At 40.1% G+C, this 27,075-nt stretch overlaps 2 protein-coding genes across 2 annotated transcripts; one reads left to right on the forward strand and one right to left on the reverse strand.

The window, feature by feature from the left end:
• Positions 1-45: 45 nt before the first annotated feature.
• Positions 46-20,122, forward strand: PCYB_134810 (hypothetical protein; the record flags this gene model as incomplete). The annotated part of the gene is made up of 6 exons (XM_004224506.1): positions 46-5,421; positions 5,525-6,922; positions 6,978-7,488; positions 7,543-10,103; positions 10,186-19,801; positions 19,932-20,122. Exons 5-6 carry the CDS (start codon positions 10,186-10,188, stop codon positions 20,120-20,122), a joined length of 9,807 nt encoding a protein of 3,268 aa, XP_004224554.1. The 5' UTR covers positions 46-5,421; positions 5,525-6,922; positions 6,978-7,488; positions 7,543-10,103.
• An 869-nt stretch (positions 20,123-20,991) lies between these two features.
• On the reverse strand, positions 20,992-23,141 carry PCYB_134820 (40S ribosomal protein S8e). The gene is made up of 3 exons (XM_004224507.1): positions 23,013-23,141; positions 21,940-22,274; positions 20,992-21,472 (listed from the first exon to the last, which is right to left on the reverse strand). Exons 2-3 carry the CDS (start codon positions 22,272-22,274, stop codon positions 21,142-21,144), a joined length of 666 nt encoding a protein of 221 aa, XP_004224555.1. The 5' UTR covers positions 23,013-23,141; the 3' UTR covers positions 20,992-21,141.
• Between the last annotated feature and the right edge of the window lie 3,934 nt (positions 23,142-27,075).

The following is a 27,075-nucleotide window of genomic DNA, read 5'->3' on the forward strand; positions in this document are numbered from 1 at the left end:
CCTGTACACTCCTTCACCACTTGGGTCCCCATGCGCTAAGACAAAATGAGCAACTACATCTGGAACAACACCTACTCGCTAGAATTTTTGAGCGAAGACTTTTACGAGCTGAACATCAGTACAAAGGACAACGTGTACGAGGTTGTAAGGAAAAGGAAAGATGACAATGAAGTAGAGAGCCTTAGCATTAACATAAGCAACCACATATGCATGTTCGTGCAGCTGTTAGATAATTTGTTGGGGAAAATCAGTTACAATAACAGCACAATCAATGACACATTAAATTATAAAAAACTGTCGGATATCTTTCACTTTGTAAAAAATCAACTATATAATTGTGATTACAGTTTGTTCTTGAGGATTTATTCTATCTACCATACGTATAATCATAGAAAAAATGGGTACCTGGATGTGAACAATCTGTACACATTCATTTTGGACATAATAAACAAGATTGAAAATTTGAATGAAAATAATTTTTTGATTCTCCCTGGAGGGTTTTACTTACAAAAAGAAAAAATGCTAATTAAAATTCTGTACATAATTCATAAAAAAAATAATATGTACAGTTTCGCAGTTTTAAATAATTCCATTTATGGCATTCAGTATCATCCTTTCAAGATTGACGAAGTGGATAACTTGGGTGTTCTCCTAAGGGACGTAACTCTGTGTATAAAAAATATTAGCAAAAATTTCCTCACCAACTCCCTATTTTGGCTGTGTCTGTACCGACTGTATATTTTCCCCAACCCGGACAACGTTGACATTTTGTACCAGGTGCTGCTGCCATATTTGAACAACTCCTTTTTGACGAACAACTGGAATTTGAACAATAATAAGACGATCCGGGTGTCCCATCCGGGGGGGAGCGGCGTCAGCGGGGACGGTGGCGGGGTCGGCAATGTTAGCAGTGTTAGCAATGTTAGCAGCTTTAATGTCGACACCTACGGAGAAGTGTTCGGCCGGATGGGAAACGCCCCCAATTCGCAGAACCTGCTGAGCGGTACGTATAACTATGCAAATAGTTCGAGTCATCACGGTAAGAATCGTACGGGGGGGAATTTCAGCGGCCTTGACCAAGCAACAAATTTTAACGACCGAAGCCAAGTGCCCAATTTTAATAACCCTAGTCAAGTGTCCAATTTAATCAATTTGGACCATGTGGGAAGCGGCATGGGGGATTTTCCAAATGGAAATAAATTTAACAGATATGAAAGCAGCCCGCCCCAGAAGCCGGACTATTTCAGCGCGTTTGATTTTGTCGATAATGTGAATCCCCGGGAGGGGGGCAACCATGTATACGTCGATGCCGGAATGGGAATCGGTATAGGCAACGGCATGGGAAACGACATGTACGGTGGGCGATCCACCGACAACAACTTCTTCAGAGACGGAAGGGGGAACGAAAAGGCGACAAACGAAAGTGAGAAATACGGAGGCATATACGTAAACATTTACAAAAATAAATTCACCTCCTTCTCCATGAGCTTATACTATTGCATAATTTACATTCTCAAAGTTTTGAATATTCAAGAGGAAGACATCGAGGTGTTTAAAATTTTTCTGTACTATAGCATCGTCTTGAAATTGTGCGACGATTTGTTTGTGTATGATAATGCAGAGAGGAGTCGCCTCGATGGTTCCAACACGAGATCCATGGGCACAGGAAAGGGGAACTTCTTCTCCAGTAGAAGTGACAAGAAGGAGGCCCCCTTTTTTGGGAACAACATGTCTTACCCAGGTGATGGCCTCTCCCCTACAATGGACATTAACCACTTGAGTGGGAACTACGATCGCGGGGGAGACGGACAAGAAATGTATCTTCAAAATGATGGCAACATTTCGAAAAGCAACGTCTATGGAAGAATCGAATTGAAAAAGGACCCAAACAAAATAGACTCCACTTTTTTCGTCTTCCTAGACATGAGCATCAGAAAATTGTGCATCCTTTTTCATCAATATTTTTGTAAAATGAAAATGGGAATATACGACAAAAATAAAATGATAAGAAATGATATTCTTAATGAAATATTGAAGAAGGTGATATTTGTAAAATATATGTACACCAAGATGGAGTCTAGGTTTTATGCAGATGTAATAATAACAGGGGGTGGAGAGTTAATGAAGGGTAAGGATTACAAAAATAGCATTAAATTCCCCATGGAGATACTATTACAGGAGGATATGTATAAGAATTATCGCAAAGTAGAAATAAAAAAGGAAGTGAATATTCCCATTTCTTTTTACATTTCGAGGAGAACCATCCATTGTTTTGACGATCTGTACGTTATACTTTACCAGACGAATATTATAACGAATATATTAATTAATCAGAAGAACTACATTAAACATTGCTACCTACTGGCCTTTTCCTTCGTTTCGCATGTCCTCAACAATATGTTGCCATCTCCGAAGCATTTTATTTACTTGTCCCAATTTCTGAAGCTGAAGAGGTCACTCCAGATTAGTCTCTTCCAGGAAATATATCACATGCACAACAATATTTATTTTATATCGTGTTCGATTGTCCAGAATAAGCAAATCGTCATGTACAAGATTGTTAACAGTTCCATGCTTTTGTTTTTGTACGACTTTCTTTTGCGTATTCCGTGCGTGGATGTGTGCTCTCCATTCGCAGTGCATTATAATGGATTCTCCACCGGGAGGGGAAGTTATTTGGTTGACCCCAGGAGGAGAAGCGGCGTTGGGAGTGGTGAGAGCGAAAGTGCAGAGCGCAGAAGAGGTCGAAGAAACGGTGGAAGTCACTACCAAATGATGAAGCAATTCTCGAGGAACGTGGCGGACAACGACAGCTACTCCTCGCTGGACGAATACGCACACGCAGCGAGTGGAGCGGAGATTCAACTGTCCGGGTATTGCATAGACATATCAGTTCTGGAATGCTTTAGCAACTTTTTTCTCATCATAAATCCGAAGCTCAACATAATGAGGTCAGATATAATAGAATATTTTTACAAAATTAATGAAAAGAAAATTAACAAAAACAGTCAGCTCTTTTTATTCGAAAAAAGTAACGACATAAACACGAGCGAAATAGAAATTCTGGAAAACATCAGCCTAGACTTAGGGTTAGATAGGAAGAAAAATCACATCATAGAATATTATTGTGGAAAAAATGCTCTCTTCAAACAGTTGATACCAGAATTTTACCACCTTAGAGATATGCTTTTCTTGTTCAAGTCCTATATGTGTCCCTATATTGACAAATTACCACCTGTGCGGTTTTACAAATACGACGACATAAATTTAAGGTTTAGTTACAAGAACAAGTTAAATGTGACTGTTTTTAATCGTGAAATTGATATATGTGGGTATATGTGCCCCCCTAAGGATACGAAACTGAATTTTTTTTCCTTCCTCTACCAGTTTATGCAGTCCCAGGAAAGTAAGAAGGACAACTGCATTTTGACCTACTCCAACCCTAATATGTATACCAGTACATACATAGAAAACGAGTTGGACGTTTTATACGTAAACGATTTGCCTTTTTTTCATCCCTCCTTGAATCTACGAGATGTTGAAATTCTGCTGCAATATTTGACCGTCCCATATATTCGAATTCCCCTAATTTTGGAATTTTTTTGTGACAAGAATAGAATTAAGAGTTTCCAATCGTTTGACATCCAGCAGCTACTTCTGTGCATTTTGTTCGAGCCGTACATTTTTAAAAATAAGTACAAAGTTACGGAGGAAGATAATTATATCCCTACTAAGGACAGGAACATCTTCGCCACGAAATATGGGCTGCTACTGAACGAACTTATTATGAGTCCCAAAAATGTCCTTTGCAGCATTTACTCCTACTTGGAACTCTTCTTCAGTTTTGATAAGGAGAACAGCAGTAGCGGAAAAGTCATTATGGTGTTTATCGTCATGTTATGTACTTATGTTAACTCGTACATAGGACTGGTAGTCGAGACGAATAGGGAAATACGCAGAAACTTGCGTAACATTGAAAATATTGTCGTAAAGGAGGGACTCCTACCTGGGGGAAAGCGAACTGAGAAGAAAGAAGTCACCTCACATACGGAGAAACACCAATCGGGTGAGACAAAGAAGGCAAAACGGAACAGAAGAAGGAAAAGAAAAAAACTTCACCTTTTTAATAAACTCAGAAAAAAATTGATAAAAAATGAACTATATTGCTCCGATGATGTTTTCGCTAATTTGGACACGTACTACAGGAAGATAAAAAGAAAACTAGAGGACGAGGTGATTGAAGTTTTGTTAAAGTATGCCAGATTGTGCATCCAGAAGAATGACATAACGACATGCTGCATTTACCACGGATGCATTTTGCTAATTTATAAGGATATCAAATTTAGGGAGCTCAATCGAAACAACGTAAAAAATTTATTGTCTTCTATTTTTTTCATCTTAACTTATTACACCTTCAACGCGGAAACGAACTACGCTGATTTGAAGAATATATATGGGTTGGGTTCCCTCTTTGTTAATACAAGTGACAATTTGAGCGGAGGAGGGGTGGAATTCTCCCACGTGGGCAGGAACAATATCAAGGGTGCTGCGAACGTACAGGAAATCCCTGGTTCTGCTGGAGACCCCTCAAATGACAGCTTTTCCCTGCTCATTAAGACCTTCTCTCTGTGCGAATGTGACATTTTTATTTCGATACATAGGCATAGAAATATGCTGTTGAAATATTTGGAAAGAAACGAAATGGAGCGAAACATCATTTTCGAGCATACCATCCATGTCTGTGCGTGTGTTCACGAGAATAACAAAAATGAATATACTAGTGGTGGGCGACTCAATCGGTTTAACTCAAACATTTTTTTGAATTTCCACGCGAATGAAAATATCATAAGGAAGTGGCTGCCTGCGCATAAGTTCAAGCACGTGGGAATTTATACCATAGAGAATGTGAGCCATGGCAGGGGCAACCGTAGGGGGGACGAAGAGAAGGGGGAGGAATGGCTAAGGGAAGGTGGGCGACGCGGAGGAAAAGTGGCAACCTCGAATTATTTTTTTACATCCTCTGATTCGTCCGGTTCTTTTGCGTTGGCCAGTTCGTCCGGTTCGACTGGTTTGTCTGGTTCGTCCACTTCGTCCGCTGCTTCCAACTCCTCCATGTCCTCGTACGATGATGACTTCACGTCCACGGAGGAGGACGAATCGGAGGAGTACGAAGATGTCGGGGAGGCGGCGAACGAATCGGTGCAGAAGAATCACCAAGGAGGTGCCGCCGCCCTCATGGAGAAGGAAGCGGAGTCATCCCCATTTGACGAAAATGCGAGCGGGAAAAACAACGGAGGGGATAAAAATGGGGACCTCTCTGAGGAGAAAACGACGACGCGGACGGATGAGCCAACTCGTGGGAAGTCCAGAAAGAAGACAAAAAATAAGCTCACTGAGAAGGGGGAAGAGGACGACGAGGCGGTGAAGATAAACCAATTGAAGAGGAAGAAACGAAAAAAAGAAGAAAAAAAAAAAGCAAATGAAGATGATACAAAAAAGGAGAAGCGACTTTTTGGACAATCAGGATGATGGAAGTCACAAAGATGGAACGAACAGGAATCCATTACACGACACGGAGTCCTTGCACTCCCACTCTATAAACCCCATTCTAAACTTCCCGTCCTTTTTCAAAAGCACCAGTAGAAACATCACCAGCAGTAGCGAAAAGAGGAAGCTAAGGAGGCAAAGGGCCAATGCCAGGGCGAAGGCCAAGAGGGACAGCATCCTCAGCAACAACAAATACATTTCGTATATAAAAAAAATAATAAAAGAAAAAAACATTCTGATCAATTTACAACTATTCACATTCTCCTACAAGGATAATAATATCATTACGCTAAACGATAACATGAAGAAGTTTAAAAATTACAGAGACGTCTTTTTCAACAATAAAAATAGCTACCTGAGGAGTGAGAAGAGAAAAAGGGCACATCACAGCAGCAGAATGAAAAAAAAAAATGTGAAGGTGTTAATTACGCAATCGTATCAAAACTTTTGCGCCTTTAATATTATTGGGAAGAAACACAATTTAGAAGTCTGGAGAATTTCCCACAAAATAAACTTAAAAAATTTAATGAATTACCAGTATGATAAATCCAAAATATTTTACATCAAAAGTGGTAGCCTACTGAGCAGTATGAAATTTAGCCCCACGAAGACGGAGCGGGTTAGTAGCGAAAACGCTTCTGATGATTATCTCAATATGACCTGCTTTTACAACTTTCTGTCGAACGAAGTCAAGACGGGTGTTCTCTACGAACAGGAGAACAACGAAATGTACGTGCGAATTATTTGGAAGTTTAAAAAAAGCGACATGAGTAGACCAAATGGGGATAATAACCCCAAGAGCATCCGAATCAGTGCAGAGGATGCCAAGAGTAAGGACAACAACGCCTTAGGGGGGTTGGATGATTATGGAGGGAGAAAGGATAAGGAATTTTTGGAACTGAAGTCGTTTAATATAAATTATGAGACGCAGAACATTGAGGGTCTGTTCAATTTTAAATATGAGGAGAACCAGTATGATAGCAGCTTGATCAACACAACGGAGGAGTCCTCCTTCAGTGATGACATCAGGATTGTTTCGAATGGGTACGACCAGGATGGTCTCCCCGCGGGGGACAATGGGGAGAAGGCATCCACGAAGTTGGTGCCTAGTAGTAGTAGTAGCGACGGAAGTAGCGGAAGGAGCAGCAGAGGAAGCAGCGGAGGAGGCAGCGGAGGAAGCAGTGTGGGAGGAGGAGACCTCGCCATCTATGGTGCGGGAACTGAGGCGAGCGGCCGCACTAAAGGAACAACCAACAAGCAAGCGAAACAGGGAAATTACAAAGAATCCGCGGGGGGTAAGTTAAAAAGCGGCGCCACCCATTTGGAGGCAAAAAAGGAAAAAAAGCAGAATAAAAAAAGACAGCCATGTGGATAAAGAAGCAGAAGAGGAGGAAGAACATGGACTTCGAGAAATAATTTATCGGAAAGACATGAACTGCATCTACATTTACAACATCTATTTTAAACTGAACCGCTTTGTGAAGAAGCTATATTACTGCAGTGACGTGAAAAAGGTGTACTTCTCGACCAGCATAAACAGGTGCAAAAATTTATTTTACAATTTTGAAAATAATAATGTGCGTCTTTGTTACTATAACAGTAAGGAGACGTACGATAAGTACAGCGTGAGCATATCGAGAAATCTGTATAACAACATCCAAGTGCAGACCTATTTGAACCCAGTGCACTTATGCACCTTCGTCCCAAATATTTTGTTGCAGTACTACAGTTTCTGGTATAATTCGGATGGAAGTATTATTGGGGAAATAAAGAGTATGAAGAAGAATCGGAAGAACAGAAATTCGATCATCTACATTAGATTATTCGGGGGTGAGGGTGAGGGCCTGGTTCCCACCGAAGAGACGGGAAAAAAGAACAAATGCCTCAATTTTGTGAAGAAGGGGCTACTCCTGCATGGTGGAGGGAGCAAGCATATGTCTAGTAGGAGCCATTATGGGGTTGTGCAGAAGTTACAAATTTTTAATGCACCTAAAGATTCAAGTAAAATCACCTCGTTGAGAGTGAACAATGATTACAGGGCGATGACTCTTATTAACATCCTGAGTTATGAAAATAACGAGGTGTATAGAGATTTTTACAACTTATTGATGAAATTTGATCACATTACTTATATACTAATTTATACGTTGAGTGTTCCTTCCCTTTTTGGGGGTACCTCCGAATATGTGGATGTGAGCAGCATGCCCATAACAGTCGACTTGGTTGAAATACCACGGTTAAACTTGACGCTCCGCAGGAGCAATGTGGAAATAAGGATGGGTGCCGGTGAAAAGGATGACCCAAATGAAAATCACGGTGGTTTGTCCAGTGCAGCGGCGAAAAAGGATTCATGTAAGTACCACTTCGAAGAGCTGAACATGCATTTATACACAGGAAATCTCCAGAAGTATAGCTACCTATACAACGTAATTAAGAAGATGAATAACACAGTTCTACTGCAGAACAGCAAAAGTGACTTTTTCTTTTTGGTATCCCTCCTGAACAAGCCATTTTTTCTCAATATTGCAAATTTGTATAAAGAATTTAACAAGAAGAATATCCACCTGTGTACTCTGTTGGAGAAGCATATAAACATTTTGCTAAAAAATCACATGTACGTAACTATTTATTATCATAATTTTAATATAAATATGAATGTAAACAAGAACATGGATGTGCTGAATGAGAATGCGGAGACGGACACGGCATCCAGTTTGCAGTACATCGTTTTGTCTGTCCATAGTTCGAAGCTCTTTATGAATTTTAGAAATATTTACAGCTGCTTCTTTTTTATCGTGTACAAGTATATACAGAAGGAGCATGAAGAAGTGGTTGAGTACTGCAACAACTTGAGCGTCTGCAAAGATGACATTAAGGAGATAAAATATTTGTTAAACATTTTAAACTACTGTGATAGTAGCATCTTTTCTGATGTGGACTCTTGTGCATGCAGATTGAAAATATTTATCACCCTGTCCAAGCAAATAAAAATTATTCTGCGCAAGAAGAGACATCGAATGGGCACCAGAAAAGGCATGTGGAATATGGATCAGTACTACAACATTTTCCACTATGTAAAGTCTCTTTGGAATTTTGACAAATCAGGACCGAATGATAATAACTCTTCCAGTGGGAATGAAGCATATAACAGTGGGTTGGATGCTAATCATTATTCCACCGGTAGGGGTGCCAACAGAAGAGGCAGTGAAAATGGAAATGGAGCTACACAAGGAAGGGACAACAAAAATGGAAGGAGAAAAAATCAAGTACATGATACAATGAACAAGAGTGATGACAGCTCAAGTGTATACGGCGCCTCGGACAACTCATCCTCCTACGACAGTAACCATGTGTCATCTGAAAAGGAAAACAAAAAGAAGGAATTAAATGCACAAGAAAAAATCATCGATGGAGAGGATGACGATTTGAGTGGCAAAAAAAAAATTGTCAAGAAGAGCACCGATTTTAATAAAAAAAAGAGTGTAACGGGAAGGCGTGGAGAAAGTCAGTCTCATAAAGGCCAAAAAAACGCGCAAGATAAAAGCAATAATGCGCCATATGAAGAAAACACAAATATGAACATCTACATATACTGGGATATTATTAAAGACATGCAGTTTTATATAAACAATCTGATTTATATTAAGGCCAAGTGCAAACTAACTATCGATGAGGAGATTTTCCTGTACCAAAATTGTAACATCAATATACATAAGTACAAGCTGATTTATAATAGGTACATTATCCTGAATAGCATTTTAGAGTCCAAGCTGACGTCGGAGAAGTGCAACCCACTTTTCTTTTACAACATTTTGAGGAAGAAGCAGCTGGAGAACCAAGCCAAGATGAGGAAGTACCAAATTGAGTATCGGAAGAAAAGCAAAATTGATGAGCTACACCCGACCAAGAAGTTGGAGATGCATTTGGCCTCATCGGAGAACAGCCTGATGTATAATCAGAACGGCTACGATGTGGCGAAGAAGAAAATGCAACCCATCATGGAGAGTAAAACCCATTTTGAAAACATAAAGAGCAATTTCGAATCGCTGAAGAGTTGTCTGAGTGGCAAGAAGGAAAAGCAAACAAAGGATAACAATCTCGTCGTCTCGATTAATGTTCCCAAAGTGGAAGCAGTAAAATACATTAACAACATCGATGAGAATATATTCATGAACATAAATCTGTATGACAATATTGGAAATATTATTAACAATATGAGTTACAAAAAGATGGAGGATAAGAACAACGTGGAGGCTCTGAACTACCTGAACACTCTAATCAACTCATTGGGCATACAAAACTTTTTTATAATTTACAATTACTTCATTAACAATTTGAATGTGAAAATAATAAAAGGGGAAAATACCTTCCTCTATGGAAACCTTCTCTCGAGGTATCTGTACTTTTACAATTATAACATAAGTCAGTATAGTAAAATTATCTACATATTCATATTCATCATTAATCATCAAGAAATTGTGAATATGCTTCCAAAAATTGATGACCAGAAAATGAAAAAGAATTATTTAAACTTCTTCAAAACGAATGATTTTTAACTTTTTTAATGATATTTTTAAATTTGTTCAGAATTTCCAAAAGGAAAGAAAAAAAAAAATTAAAAAGAATATTCTGCCCCTCATGGTGGATAATAATTTGTCCATATCCATTTCGGATGTAATTAAGTACCGACTCATTATTAACATAAATGTGGACGATTATATGTGTGAGAAGAGGGTCATACAACCCTTTGATGTCAAGCCAAATGTGCACGTCGGTTTCGAACTCCTCAACGAGTTATGCTTTAGCCCCTTTAAGAAGCTGTACAAGTACCTCCGCAGGGTGAAGCGAACTGGAGGGCAGACCCTCCATGGGAGAGAGGCACCCTCTCAAGCGGTTAGCGACCGAAGAGAAGTAGACCCCAGCTGGGATACGTCGCCGAGTCTAAACCAGGCCAGCAGTTTCACAACCGCGAGAAAAAGTATGCTCAACTTCGACTTTGAAGAGAGTAACATATCGTGCCAAAACACCTATTCGAAGAATTTTATCCAGAATATGAAAAACGATTATAACGCCTATCTGGACTATCAGCGGAAGAAGGTCGAATACGAGTTCATCGGGTTCAGCGCTGAGGAAATTAAGATGACATTCAGTAATGTTAAAAAGCTGAAGGAGTACGTGAACATGTTCGTCAGCATTAAGGACATTTTGCTGGAGATTTTCGTGGGGGACAATAAGCTGCTTGAGTGCATAAATGAGTTCATCGAGGGGGCTGAGAATGCCAACGGGAGTGGGAGCGGCTTCGGTAGCGGCTGCGGGAGCGATAGCGATGAAGACAGCTACAGCCACAACGGCAGTGTCAGTGGCAACGGTAGGGGTAACGGTAGCGACGGAGGGATGACCGGAGAGAAGGAAATCCTCGTCGAGGAGAATACCCCCTGGAACGAAGACCTCGTAGATATAGACACACACAACGAGCAAGGCCAGAGTAACAATCGCAGAAAAGGGGCAGAAGACAATCAGGCTGCGAGCTACTTTCTGTACAAATTCGGAGTTCTAGGAAAGGCAGAAAAGGAAATAAATTTAAAAATCCTCATAAGGTGCTTCATGTCCAAGTACGCGCATGAATATTTAGCAATGATAAACCCGAATCTGAAGAAGAAGAGCGCCAAGAAATTCATTAACATCGTCTTGCTCTACATGCTTATTATGAACCGGAAGATTTTCCTGCACGAGTGTATAAGTAGCGTGATAAATATTTTGAATATCTTCAAGGTGTACAATTTGAAGTTGAAGCTTTTGAAGCAGAAGGAGAAGAGCGTGCGGGACGGGGGTGCGAGTGGAGGTGAGAGCGGGAATTTGAGTGTGCGCGGCAACGATAAAGCAGTCGCTAATGTGAACGATGGGACGAATGCCCTGCTGAGCAAGCTCCTGAGCAGACAGCAAAAAATCATAAACAAAGCCATCAATACGATTCAACTGGGAACGAAAAACCTCACGCAGCTGACGCTCACGGAGAGGCACTACTTCACAATGAGGAGCAAATCGAGCCACAAAAAAATCGTGCACAAAAATTTGAACCACAATTCGGATTCGTCCGATGTGTCCACGTGCTACTTTTCGAGTGATCAGTACGAGGAGGGGCAGAAAACTCGCCCTGTAAAGAGAGAAGAAAATGAGGGGAGAAAATACTTGAACAGTTTAGGCGGCAAGATGGTGGACCCATTATTGTTGGGTTTGAGCCAGGAAAAACGAGAGGAGGACAAAGTGAACAACGAGAGCAGAGTGCACAGCGGGGAGAGTGCCAACTGCTACTACACATACGACCCGAGGCTGCTAATTTTTGAGTACACGAACAATTTAATAATACGAAAGAAGCAAGTAAAAATGATAAAAAAGTTTAAGAGAGATTTTATAAAAAAAAAACAGTACTGTTATCAAATAATTATGGGAGGTGGAAAGACAACCGTGTTGTCACCTCTCTACTTTTTAATCTTTTCCAATTACTTCTTAGTGTTTAATATGTGCCCCCAGCCGTTAATTCACTTTACGATAAATACATTCCGATCGAGATTTTCCTCCATCATAAAGAAGAACATCTACTACTTCAATTTCAGTCGATATGATAACATCACTACCGACTTGTACGTAAGCCTGTGTAGTGCACTAGAGAACAAATACATTTTGGTGACGAGCCCAACATGCATCAAGTCGCTGTTCCTTAAATTGGTTAACACAATCCAGGAGCTAAATAATATCAAAACTTTTGACATGATTAAGCAGAAGGCGAAAACGCACATTACGGATGCCCTGACGAAATTTTTAGGGTTTCAAAATGATGAGAATTCAATCAATGCGGCTAATGCCAATGGACTCAGAAAAACAAGCGCGGGTATGCCTGGTTATGCGTCGAAGCATGGTCACCCACCCACGGCAAGTGATTACAATATGCTCAAAAAACAGCTCGATTTGTCCGTAAGAATTTTCGACATATTAAATAAGAGTATTTTACTCATTGACGAAATTGACAACGTTTTGCATCCCCTCAAGAGTGAGCTACATTGGCCTTACGGCACAAACAGAGAAATTGATCTCGTGAATGTAGTGAGAAATTTTACTGATGTGTTCATGAACAACCCTTATTTGAAATTTCTGTACGATAAGAAAAACGACGACGTGGATATTAGGAACGTCAAAATTGCGGTAGCGAATCGGAGGGATGTAAGCGCCAATTTGTTGAATCATATTAGACAGCTGCGGGAGGAGGAGCAAGCCCAGAGGCAGGCCCAGAGACAGTTACAGCGGCAATTGCAGCTGGAAGGAGGTAACGATGAGGATGATGAAATGAGGAGGGCAACCCAACATATCAATTACGGAGGTACGGGAGGTAGCAACTCATACCATGTAGACCATCTCCGCAGTGACAACAAAGGGAGATTCAAAAATGGAGCGATGAACAATTTTAATAACTCCTTATCAACGCAGCTGTATAGAAAAGAAGATGCAGATGATTACGGGGGGGTTCATGGTAACATGGGAGAAGGTGCCATATCGGGGGGTGCACTTGGCTCAGTAATGAATGGAATAACCAAGTACGGAGCTGTGAAGATGTCAAACAACGGAGAGACAGGCACAACATATTCTTTCGTCGATTTGAGCCTATTCAGATATAAGCTAAGTTGGGTCCTGATCGATTTTTTTTTCTACCCTGTGTGTAAGAAGCTAACCATCCCGATGAACATCCACTTTAATACGAACACAGAATATATAGAGGACCTCCTAAACACGTTTAGCAAAGAAATCGAAAAGGGGATAAGAAACCACGATATTTCATTGATCCCGCATTTCCACATAATAAATTTTAAGTGGTATGATAATATTATATGGATTATTGCTCGCTATGTGTACTACTTTTTACTATGCTATAAGATAAGTGGGGTGTCGCAAAAGGTGATTGAGTCGTACTTATGCATTCCTCTTTGCATCGGCTACAATGACATTAACGTGAAGAATAGGTGCAAAGATAACAACTTCAGTAGCTCCACCATAAGGAGATTATTAAATATAAAGAAAATTTCGAACAAGAATTATTCGACCGATGCAAGCAATCTGAGGAATGAAGATCTGCAGGTCCTATCGAGTGATTACCATTTTAAAATCTTTGAAAAGATAAACACGTTGGATTATATTTTGTGTAAAATTTTAAATCTTTGTCGACTTTACATCAATGGAATTTTGCCATTCGTTTTCTCTAAAGTGAATACGGTGCATTATGGAATCCTTTCTGCGGAGCAGATTAATAGGTGCCAAATGATCATGAGCAAGAGTAGGTACTTCCTGGCCGTTCCTTACATTGGCAAGGACACTCCTTCTGAAATGTCCGAGTTTACAAATGTCGATGTGGTCGTTTCGCTGACCATTTTGTCCTATCGGTACCAAGGCATGAGGTACTTTGACTTCATCCTGAGCATGAAAAATATTTTGTACAATTATTCTCTCGAAAAGGATTACGAGCATGTGCAGAGCGAGTCCTCCGAGGGGGGGAGCGCCAGTGAAGAGCGAAGCTGTACCCATGAGGGAAGCACCCGTGATGAGGGAAGCAGTAGTGATGAGCGAGGCAGCAGTGATGGGCGAGGCAGCAGTGATGAGCGAGGCAGCAGTGATGAGCGAGGCAGCAGTGATGAGCGAGGCAGCAGTGATGGGCGAGGCAGCACTGACGGTCGAGGTAGCACTGACGGGCGAAGCGCCAGTGATGACGTACTTGCGGACAAGACAGATGGGTACGCCCACTCGAGTGGGGACCAAGCGGGTGAAGGAAGTTCTGCGAAAAGGAGCAGCTTGATGGAAACGGATAAGTCCTACAGCGGGGTGACTCCCACCGAGGAAGAGAGTTGGAAAAAATTCAGAGAAAAAAAGCGAAAATCGCACAAAGGAGGAGTGAAGACAAAGAAAGATAAGGAAAAGCAAACAGGTGAAAAAATGAAAAGAAGCGCAAAACAGACAGGTGAAAATGTGAAAAGAAGCGGAGAACAGACAGGTGAAAATGTGAACAGAAGCGGAAAACAAAAGAAGAGAGAATTAAAAAACATGTACGATTTGTACAGAGAAGTGATCGAAACGAGCGGAGCAAAAATAAGGAAAACGAAAAAGGATATTAACAACACGAACTTTTTCATATACGACAACAATATCAACAAGAGGAGAGAACAAAGTAGGAAAACCATGCTAGGAAAAAATTACGTAGATAATATAGACAGAATAGATTTAAGTGATAAGGAAATGTTGTACGAGCTGTACAATTTGACCAGAAAGAATCCATTACTAATTAGTTACTTCCTATTGGGAATTATTCTTAACAAATACATCAAGCATACAGAAAAGCAGCTTTCGTCGAATTCCCAAGATTTGACAAACAATGTTTTGTTTAAGTATGTTGTAGGGTATAGTGGCACGAGTAATGATATACTCCCTGAAGAAATTCACAAATGTAAATTTGAAAAAAGAACCATTGGTTCGATACTTAACATTATTAATGATCCTCAGATTGTCAACTTTATTTTCTTGCCATCTCAAATTGCCCCCATTGATATTTTAAGAAGCTTAGCATTTTCAAAAATAAAATTTAATAGCCTTATCGATACGGGATACCTGATTAATAATATTTCGCCTAAGAAAGTCGCTTACTACATTTTGCAATTCCTGGACTATATCGATTGCTGTGTGTATATCGATAATGGGAAGCACATGTGTATGTTGCCTCTGGAGAGGAAAAGGAGAGGAATGAGGAAAAAAAAAAAAAACAGAAATAAAGTTCAGGTGCAGTGCCCAGAAAAGGGGAAACACGACAAGGTACGTGGTGGGGGACACACAGGGAAGACGACCACCCCAGGTGCGAGTGAAACGCGCAAAAATGCAAAATCGGCAATGAAAAGAAGAAGGAGAAAAAAAAATCAAACTAGTGACAAACAAAGTGGAAATAAAATAGAAAATAATCTACACCTGAATGTTGAAATTATTCCACTGCAGGATTGCTACGTTCCAATTAAGAAACGGTTCATCTACTTTGATCACATCAATACGTTTGGGCAGGACATAAAACAGTATGTGAATGCGAACAGCTTGGTCACTGTCAATATCGGGAATGACATTTCTTCCTTCAGCCAAGGCGTCTTTCGCTTGCGATCGATCGGAATGAACCAGAAGATATTCTTCCTCATCCCCATGTGCCTTGTCAAACTGATGAACGTAAGCACGAGTCTGTTTAAGGACGCAGTTGTTGCGGACGTGGTGAGGAGGAAATCAGTAGGGGTACGGATAGGAGGAGGAGGCCACCCCAACCACTGTAGCAAACAACGTGTGGACCCCTCCTCGCACGATGAAAAGCAAATGTTGAAGAGGTTCGCCAAACGGAAGAAGCGAGTCCTGCGCGAGTGCAACAAGAACTACAGCGAGGGCAGCCAGACGGAGTCGGAGAACGACGTGGGGGAGGCGACCATGATCTTGAGTAGCAGCAGCGGAGAAAGCGCGGCAAGCGGCGATAGCGTTTGGGGAAATGGACGTGGGAAGAAACCCCCTCCCACCGATGGGATAAACATAAATGGTGGTGGGACGGCTCACCAGGATGACGACATTGAGGGTGTTCCCCTGGGGGAAGACGAAGAGAAGGATCATCCCCCACATGTGATGGACCCGCGGGAAGAATGCATGTTCGTGATCGACTGCTACAATAGTATCCACTTGGAAGAAAACTCAAAGGAAGAAGTTCTAAAAGAGTTGACGTACTACCTCATTCTGAACAACATAAGTAGCAACATAAAGCAATGCGAGCTTCTGTGTGTGCATGGCATAGTTAACATTATAAAGAGGAAGAGCATCAGGATGCTGTTAGATAATTACATAAATATTGGGGTTTTTAATTATAGAGATTATTTGGGTATTTTCAACACAAGTATCGATTTCGACGTACAGACACAGGTACCCTCCAAGAGCAGCTCATTACTTTGCATAGTCCAGCTGATTGAAAAGTTTCAAAATATTTTTACCAAAGAGGATGAATTATTTCTTCAGGACATTATTTATCGCTACTTTTGCCTACATTACGATATTTCTAATAAAACTATCGTAATGTATTTTGACGCCTTTTTTCCTCGAAAGGATTTTATGAAGACCAATTTGCCGCATGTCATTTTAGACCTATTTGAAAAGCTCAAGAAGATCAAAAAGGACCACTGTGTTCTGTCGTATAAGAAAAGCTTCGCCAAAAGGAACACCAGCAATGAGTACAACGCGGAGGATGATAACTCGATCGACAATCACTTGTTCAGTCTAGAAAATGAACAGGAGAAAGAGAAGGAAAAAGAGAAAGAGAAAGAAAAGGAGAAGGAAAAAGAAAAGGAAAAAGAAAGAAAGAAAAAGAAAAGGAAGAAGAAAAAATTACGGAAGATCAAAAAAAAAAACATAAAATGTAAGAAAGATGAATACAAATTGTATAGATGGACCATGGATGATATTAACTCAGATTTATTTGGAGCTAAGACAAAAAAAAAGGCAAACCAAATCAAAGGGGAAGAAGCAACTGGTACCATTTCCTACATAAATAATAAAGTTGTAGAGAAGTTCACTCAGTTGACGGAAGGTAGCCATCTGTTCATACCCCTCAATAAACTACCAGTGAATGATATCTACATGAATTTCCCCTCCTATGTGTATGTCTCAAAAAATTTTATAAACTCAGACTCAATCAACACCAAGAAGGGGAAGAAGCTCATGAATGTCCTGGTCGTTATCGAGTGTGTGCACAATGCAGAGGAACAAGTCACCTCCTTGAATCAACAGAGACACAACAACTACGACGAATATGCAGAAAGAGAAGCTTTGCAAAATATTTGGAACATTCTAAAGGAAGATAATATACAAGAGATCCTAAATATTTTGGATATCAATCCTTTTAAGTATTCCTATGACTTGGCGAAAGTTATGACGGACCATGTGAAGAAAAATGAGTTTGATAGCAACCGGTTTGGCAGCTTCGTTTCGCTACTAAACAAAATGGAACTTTACTTTAGTAATAAAAATAAAAAGTACATCATTGTAAGCTTGCAAGAGGCGGAAACGTTGCGTTATTACATCCATAAGAGGTTCAGTAGGCAGAAAGTGGCAAAGGCCCTGTCCGGTAAATCCTCCTATTTGGTGAAGACGGACAGTTTTTACCTTCCTTCTAAGGCGGAACCAAACAGAAATGCTAATTTTGCCCTTCAGGAATCTACCGAGAAGAAAGTGCAAACACACTCTATTGGTGACAACCTTTTTGATACCCCCAATGAGGGAGGTACCAACAATGCGCAAGTGGAGAAACGGGGCCCCAATTTAAATCACGAAATAGACAACTTCATGGAGGAAGAAATGTTCCAAGAAAATTTAATAAGCGACGGGTGGGGGCTGAACAACAACCTCTCCAGCATAGCACTGGAGGGAAAGGACGAAGAGGACGATATGGATCACTTTTTTATGGAGGATATTAACAAAAAGGGAGTAGAAAAGAAGCCAAACGTGAGTCATACAAACAAATGGGAGATTACACAGGGTGGGGTGACTAAGGAGGAACAAAACGTAGAACTGATATCCATCTATGAGAAGGAAAAAATGGAAATCGAACCAGTAAAGGAGGAAAACTTCTTTTCAGATGTGCACATAAATCTATACAACTACCACTTTTGGTTCACCCCCATCGAAATTACGGACCGAAATAATCTGAGGAAGTATCTCTCCAGGCAAATACAAATAGTGTACAGCGTATGTAAATTTTTTAACTCGGATCGAAAATTTATTGACGCACATGTGAATTTGTTACTGCAGTACTTGAATTTTAATGCACCCAAGCACCGATTTAGCTATTTCAATGATTTATATCTGCTGAGGAGAATAATGAAGGACAGTCTAATCAAGAGTAATCTCAAAATGCCTGAGAAGAAGAGCCTCCTCATCAAGAAAAATATCGAATTAGAAATGGTGGAAAAAAAGCTGTTTGAAGGGAATGGAGACATTTATGCTTTTAAAATTATGCAACAAACTGTCAGACAAAGTTTAAAAAAAAAACAATTAACACTTCAAGAAATTTTTGACAAAGATGATTTAGATTACATCTGTAGCAAACAGGACATTCGAATCCTTTTCGACTTCTTAAATATCCGGGATAGCAACTGTGTCAATGTTTTATTTGACATTTTGGGCTCCACCATTTCTTTGCACGAGCTGTGCGTTACTCTAAACCCTGTGGAAAATATCAAAAAAACGGATTTCCAGAAGGATCTATACACTGAGGATAAGAAGAGATATGCCGAGGATTTTGTCAGTGAAGCTGAAAAGTACCTTAAGAATTTTAGATTTTCCCTCACGGAGCACACGTATTTTAAGGTGATATGGTCCGGCAGGATTTCCAGCCAGCGAATTGTTCAGGAAGCGCTGGACGGCCGGGAGGCAGCCACATTTGGCGGCGAGAAAAGGGCCCCGTTCGGCCAAGAGCCTAGTGAGTACGCTCTCGGCGCATCGTTAGGTGGTGCATCGTTAGGCGGTGCTTCGTTAGGCGGCGCTTCGTTAGGTGGCGGCATGAGCAGGAACGGCCCCCCGAGTGAGCGAGACCCCAGCCACAAGTCGCCAACGAACGACTTGCTAAGCGACATCTTTGGATTCAACAGGGCGCAGAGAAGCGAGCAGGATCCCATGTATGCCGAGCAGATTAACCACCCAGTGAGAAACTCGGAACAATTTTACATCTACGAAGCGGAAAATATAGACCCTAAAGACAGAGGAATGATGAGTAAAAATAAACATAAAATTATTTTTGGCCATTATGCATCGACCAAGCCAGGGGATAATAATTTCCCCATATTGGAGATGACAGACATATCGATCAATAGCATGTACACAAGTGCATCTGCCCAAGAAATTCTTAACCTTCTATTTCCATATCCTAAAAAATATTTGTTACTGTGGCATGAAGATTATTCTATAAAGAGTGTCGATGAGTGTCTGCACATATGGAAGCCCGTCTTGTCGTCTGCCCACATTTCCGGCACCACCTTCCTGGGCTTTGTGGGCACTGTTGGCCCACACCAGCCCCCCTTGAACAAGATCCGGGCTCTACCCAAGTCGCTGGTCAAGGTGGTGCAGAATAAGAAGTTCGCCACCTTTTACTCGGACAACAGTTTCTCCATCGACAACTCGGGCGTGTTCAACTCGCTCAACGTTCACTTTTTCAGTAAGCACCACATCCTCCCCGGCCATAGCGGTCATAGCAGCAACGCTGGCCAGTGCAGGGGGAGCCGCCTTTCCCCATTTGCCGCTCCTCTCATTTGCCGCTCCTCTCATTTGCTGCTCCCCCCTTTTAGACGGCCTGGACGTGAATAACTACGAAGAATTCCTCTTCAGGAATTTCTCCCTTAATATTGTCGCTAAGGTTAAAAAGATCAAGTTTGTGAATGAAGACATCTTCAATTTATGGGGCGAAGAAAAGCCACAGGAGCAGGAGGATGATGACGAGACTTCCCCCGAGTGGGAAATAATTCCGCAGTGCTTTTAGTCCTGTTAAACGTTGCTTCTGCGTAAAATGGGACATGCGTTTTTGCACATTTGTGAAGTAAACGGTTTTTCCTCCCCCTTACTGAGTGTACCTCCCCTTTTTTCGTTAGCCCCATGGGGAAAAAAATGCTGCCCAGTTGCCCACATCGCGGCGAAAAAGTTTGCTGCATATTCTGAACGCATGTACATGTGCGCACATTTTTTTTTTTTTTACCCATTTATGTTGCATTTTTGAAGAAACCGCCCTATTTTAAGATGATCAACAGGGGAAAAAAAGACAAAATAAATGATAAAATAGCATTTATATGCAGAAAGCATATTTACCCTCGTTTTTGCTTTCCCATTTTTTTAACCCCCGCTGAAGGTACGTACAGGGAAGAAAACCTGTTGGCCATAACTGCCGGCAATGAGCTCCCTCAAAAGGAAGAAATTTACGGGGGAGTATATATCTCCACAAAGGGAACAAACCATATTTTGCACGTCTGCTTAAGATCAATTTGGCATTAGCTTCGTTCCTCTTTGGGGTTATTTCTCCCGGGGAAAATACGCACATTGTAAGCATATAAATGCATATGCCGTGTAAAAATATACGTGTGTGAGTTATCGTCTTCCCCTGCTTGGGATGGAGGGGGCCAATGGGTGAGTTAAAAATGTTACACCGTTTTTAAAACTAGGGTGCAATTTTTCTTGCACATAAATTGAGTTTTAATTGGAAGTCTATTAAAATGGTTAACAACATGGTATGCGTGGTACGGGGATGTGTATTCATTTGTCATTAGCTGGTCGTTAAAAATGAAAAAAGGAGGTGCAAGGATAGGAGTCGCAAAAGCATACATATATACGTGATGCACGTACATGCGTGCACGCACTGGATACTTGTATAGCTATGTAATGTATATAATAAGTGTGCTCGCGCATGGGATGTGTGTGTAAAATGTTTTCTTGGTCTCTTCTTCTCTTCCTCTGCGAAATAACCCAATTTTACGCTAAATAAAAGCACACATATACAGATCCAGCTAGTTAATTCCTCTTTTTCTTGTCCATTTTACGCTTGTAAAATAGCAACTCATCGCCCTCAATGATGTAACCATCAGCTTTGCCGCACTGTCCAGGTCTGCTGCTGATGCAAGCTAACACTCTTCCCTGTTTGAACTGTTCCAATAAAGCTGGGTCGATCTGCTTGGATTTTCCTATCTTTTTAATTACCGTGTATGACGATTTTGCCTTTTCATCTTTCTCTTCATTATTTTCTTCATTTTCTTCACCTTCAGCTTTGTTCTCCTCCTTGTTCTCTTCTTCAGTTTTTCCTTTTTTCTTCTTTCCTAGGGTTACACCAAATGTGTTTTCGTACCTATTCAGGGTTAAAAAAAAGGCGAATAAAAATGTAATATACGTGTAAGCAAATTGTTTTCTTCCTCTTTTGGTGGCGGGGGGAAAAAAAAAGAAAAAAAGGGAGGGATTTTTCTTAATGTTTGTAAAAAAAGTGCCAGAGATATGATTTACAAGTTGGCATTTTTGGAGCGGGTGTTTTTTTTTTAAAATTTTTTTTTCTTTAATCAGTCGGTAATTCCAGCTATATTATGAATATATTATTTCCTCAAATTTGTTTTCGGAAATTTAAATGGTATATATTCTTATCATCATCAAAAAAAAAAAAAAAAAGCCGCACACCGTTTGCCAGAGATTCCCCCCCTCTCCTTTTGCTTGTTTAACGTGCTCGTTAGAGGCGTGTCACATTTTTTTTTTGCTCCATTTCGTCGACTTTGCTTGGCATTCTCATTTTTTTATCCTTGCATTGGTGTGACGCTCGCAACTTACCATGTAGTAAACGGATGGGAATCAATCAGAACGATGCAGTTTTTGACCAACGTCTTTGTTCTGACCAGCTCATTGTTGGACGCATTATAAACAACGTCGATAATTCTGGTGATTTTTGAAACTCCAAATGCTGGCCAAGAAAAGCTGCCTGAATCGAGTTTGATTGCACGGTACTTGTAATTTCTTCCTCTTCCCCTAACAATATGGACTTGTCTACTGCCCAACTTGGTGTTCGATGGGGGCCTTCCTAATTCATACTTTCTCTTCTTCTTGTGGATTTTTTTTTTTCCACCAGTAAGGCGGAGTTTGTGTCGGCCGTCTCTGCTGATACCCATCTGTGGAGGGGTTCCAAAACAAAAAAAAAAAAAAAAAAAATTATGTGTACATTTTCACGTAAGCATATGATACGAAGAACACATTTTTCTCAAAAATGTGGAAAGCTAAATGTATAGAGTTTCATTCGAAATGGGCAAAAACAGGGAATACATTTTTCCCTTTTACGAAAAAGGCATGTGCATGTGCAACTTTGTTTTGCTTTACACTTCACGTATGGATAAATATGTAAAGCATGAAGGTGCATTCACACAAATATGTTCACGTGTATAAGTGGTGATAACTTTTTATTTATGGTGTATTTCTCTCCAAATAATGCAAACGGTTAACGCGGGTAATAAACACAACGTGGGGATATTGTTCAATAGGGGCATCGGTCAAATGAAAAGAAATAAGTGTAAAGGCATCCAACAAGTGCTACGCGGTAATAGGCAGTTCACAAGAATGTACGACCTTCTCGCACAACGAAAGCACAACGGCTTTAACTGTGACGTCCCTTCCTACGCACGTATGAACGCTGGTGAACAACACCCCACGTGCAGCTTCGCGGGCCCCATGTGATGATGTGCTCTCTTTTGTGATCACTACAGCATCGCGCTCAGTAATGTAGGCGTGTACAGCTTTGCCATTCTGCCATTATGCCATTTTGCCATTTCGCAACTGTGCGATTGTGCGTACGTATGCGAACGCCGTGCGAGCCACTTTCATTTGCATATTACACTCTCATCCGCTCGACTTACCTTTTAAGCGACTAAACAGTGTACTGTTATTTTTCCGTTATATGGATGAAGGAGCCTCTTAAAAAATTCCTTAACGTTAGTTTGCAATATGAAAGGAATTCATATTTTGATAAATACCAGAAGGGTTACAAATATTCGCAAAAATGTTTATAAATTTTTTAAATGAAAAAAAATAAATGCCACATGCGTATATAAATTTGGTAAGCTTTTTTTTTTGAACGGGCGTCGTATATTGGTTAGGGTTTACAAATGTATGTGCCAAGCACGTATGCGCGAAAAGGGTTAACGTGAACGTAGCCTTATAAACAAAAAGAGGTATATGTAAAAAAAAAAAGGCTCATGTATACATTTTATTTATACTTTTTGGCTGCCCATTTGGAAAAGCGTATATATGTATGAACAGAAAAATATATGCCGCGCGAAAAATAAATGTCATTAATATAAGGGTTGTTAATTCCCTTAAGTGGTAGAAGCTTAGCGGTGCTGTGCTGCTACAAATGGCAACTTTGCACAAGTTATAGTGCACCACTTTGTTTTTCTTCTTTCGCGTCAACCCGTGCGATATTTTTTTGTATTCACCTCACCCATATATGGTATTATGACATGATGGGGATGACCTGTGATAGAGTTGCAGCTTTCCTTTTTGTCGCAAGGCAATTCGCTTCGGATTGGGTTTTGCCAAGTATCCCTCTGTGCGCAGAGGCGGCGTCAGCGGTAACTGCAGGGGGTTATATATATGCCACAGGGAGGCACCAAAAAAAAAAAGTCGCACGTGGAGTTATGCGCTTATATACGCACAGTTACCCGATTTGCGCTTTTTTAACATGTCATAAAAGGAAAAAAAAAAAAAAAAAACCTACCATGAGTAGGTGCGTCGTATGTATGTAACCCTTTGTGATGAGCGAATGCATATACATTTATACCGTTTGGCGACGTTTGCATATTCAAATTTTACCGCCTCGACTTCTTCCCAAGGGATCGAAAATAGTAATAAAGAAGCGATGCGGTGGGGGCTAAGCCTTCTCCATGTGTATTTTTTTTTTTTTCGTCATGCTTATTTTGCAAAAAAACTCGCACAGGACCCTCTTTGGATTATTTTTCATGTCGAACGTTTTTTGTTTTTTTTGCTTTTCCACCAAGAGTGTTCGCGCAGATTAATCGGTGAAGAAGATAGCTGTTGGCAGTTATATTTGTATATGCATACGTGATGAGGCATCATGCGGGGTGATGTGATTAATCGAGGTGGGAAACATATGAACATACGTTAAAAAAAAATAATTTGTATAAAAGGATTAAATGGTCAACCACGGCCTGCTTTACATTCATATGCTAATTGCAGAATTAATGAGGGTTGCGTAACCACCCTTTGTTATTTTTTCTTTTCCCAATTTGAATTTACATTTACTGCTCCGTTCATGTGGCGTAACGTGTTATCCCTAGTTGTACACCTGTGTGGGGGGTGCGATGGATGTATGCACGTAACTCCCGCAGATGGAACTCCAATCCGGTTGCACGTAAATAATTTGTTCTTTTACGTTCCCAACAACAGAGGGGGTTAAGAACCAATTACGCTCTTTCACAAATCGGCAAATTTTTTAATATCAAATAAGTAAAGAATTTCCAAAAAAAAAAAAAGAAAAAAAAGTTAAAAATGTTTTAATTTTTTTTTTTTGGGGGGGGTGACGAATAAATTCAAATTGGGAAGAATATCACCACCTTCTTTTATCGCTAAAAGAGGGGTGTACAGGAACCGCTGCGCATGGGGTTCGTTACATATGGACTCTACATGAACGCAATTACGCAGACAGTGTGTTAGTTCTTGGCGCTCTGGCCATTTTTGCACACATGAAAACAGAACTTTGGGTGAAAATCAACGAAAAATGGTAACCCGGGGTGATGGGACACAACCCTAATGATGCGTCAACAGAATGGTGAAACAAACCGAATTGTCGCCCATTCAATGTTTTCACTTTTTTTTCTTCAAAATTTTGTGTATAACTTCTGACGATAACTTGTATATTTTGTTCTTCGCCTTTTTGTCGCACTTCCTCATTTTGGAAATGTCCTTAATAACCGTCATATTTCCGACCTTCAATTCCCCCTCCAACTTTTTGGCCTTTTTCTGTTCCCTTTTTATTTTATTTTTTTTTCTGCGTTCACTAATTTCGTCGAGCATATCATTCTCCAAATCTTTTCCCGCTTTGATCAATCGCTTCAAATGCGTATTTTTGTGATTTTTTTTCTTTCCGCTCACGTTATTTTTCTTTATCTTTTTGATGGTGCTGTTCTTGTTTTTTATATTTAAATAAACAACGTTCCTTTGAATCATTTTGTTAATTTCTTTTTGTAATTCGTCATTGTTGGCGAAGATGTTATCGTTATTCTCTTGGGGGGTACTGTCCACGTTTGCTCTTCCATGATTATTACTTTTTTCTTCCTCCGTACTTTGATTAATTGGAATATCTTTTTCGCCTTCGCTCATTTTTACTTTCTGTTGCGTGACGTATCGTTGTGCCTCTTTTTTTTTTCCCTATTCACCTCTTCCCTTTCGTTAACTTGGAAAAGTAGGAAAAACTCCCTTTCTTGTTCGCTTAAAATTGGATTACTTTCCACTGCCCATTTGGCGAGATGGAAGAGGCACGTTTTTATGGGGAAAAAAAAAAAAGGACATACGGGTTTGCAGCAGAAGGGAGGTAGGTAAATTAAAAAAAAAAGAAAATGAAGCGTAGAAATGGGGCGGAAATGTACGTAAACTTATACGTAAAAATAAAAATTTTTTTTTTAATTTCTTTCCCTTGAACATGCAAAATATGAATTTAAAAAACAAATGCTTCCATTCGTTCGGAACAGTCCTGTCGTTTGCATAAATTTGGGCTCTTGAAAATTTGGATTTTTTTTTCTGTTCGTTCCTTTCCTGATTGCAATTTTTTTAAAGGCTTTCATTATGGTGCATACAATGCAAACCGTCCCAGGGGGTCCAAATCGGGGAAAAGTACCTTTCTCATTTGCGTAGATTTTTTTTTTACAATTTTTCCATTTTTTGTGTATGTTTTACTTTTCCCAACAAGATTGGGGGTTTTAGAAGAGTGGGATGCCTCATTCCGGGATTTAAGCACAACACCTTTTTTCCCCCTTGTGTGATGAACACAATGCAGCTTTTAAAGTTTTATTTTAACTAATTACTTATATATATATACATACACATTTATGCTGATGCACATAAGCAAAATTTTGCTCTTGTGAGCAGCCCCCTCTCAACGAGTACGTTCCTGTGTGGGTGCTAAACATATGAAGAGTTGTCACCCACGATTTGCTATATATTCATTCATGTGACTAATTGATTACCGTTGCTTTGTATTTCTCTCTGCAAAATCCCAGGGCATCAAAATTCATTGTGGCGTTTCGTGCTTGTATAAGTATGCATTTTTGCTGCCAGCCGGACGGCTCCCACCTTTTTTGAAGGCACGTGGAGAACACACTGGGAAATTTCCCCATTTGAAGGTTCCACCGTGTGCTGTGCTCTACCTTTTAAGAAACAAACAAGTGCCCCCCTTTTGTTACATACATTTTGAAGCTTCCATTTGAGCGTATAAAGCTGTCATATGCGAGATATAAAATTTGCATCATTTTTAAAAATTCCACCTTTTTTTTTGTAACCATGTTGAGTATGCCTGGTAGACAGTTTAAAAAAATATATATTATTTTAATATCATTTAAAATTATTTGAAATTATTCCATTTGCGTACCCATTTGTGTTCCCTTTTGTATTCTGTCCCCGTGGGTACTGTTAAAATTTTTTATTTTCCCCACGGGGAGAATTTCTTCGCGCTTTTTTTTTTTTTTTTTGCGTATATTTTGGCTAGGCGTAAAAAGGGAGCATCCCGAGAAAGACCACATAAGCGAGTTTTCATGCATAGGATGATCACTCATGTTGGACCCCCTCTCCAGACACGTGAACAAAGGTTGAACGTGACTTCTGAATGAGAAGCGAAGAAATACAAGGTGAAAGAGACATACATATCGTACATTTTAAAAAGAAAATCAAAATTTTTCCATTTATTAT

Source organism: Plasmodium cynomolgi, chromosome 13 (genome assembly GCF_000321355.1).
Source record: "Plasmodium cynomolgi strain B DNA, chromosome 13, whole genome shotgun sequence".
NCBI lineage: Eukaryota > Apicomplexa > Aconoidasida > Haemosporida > Plasmodiidae > Plasmodium > Plasmodium cynomolgi.

Excerpts from the sequence above, each read along its gene's own strand:
- PCYB_134820 (XM_004224507.1), bottom strand. The coding sequence starts at position 22,274 with ATGGGTATCAGCAGAGACGGCCGACACAAACTCCGCCTTACTGGTGGA. Across the intron at positions 21,473-21,939 it reads TCCCATCCGTTTACTACATG|GTACGAAAACACATTTGGTG; the intron begins GTAAGTTGCGAG and ends AACCCTGAATAG.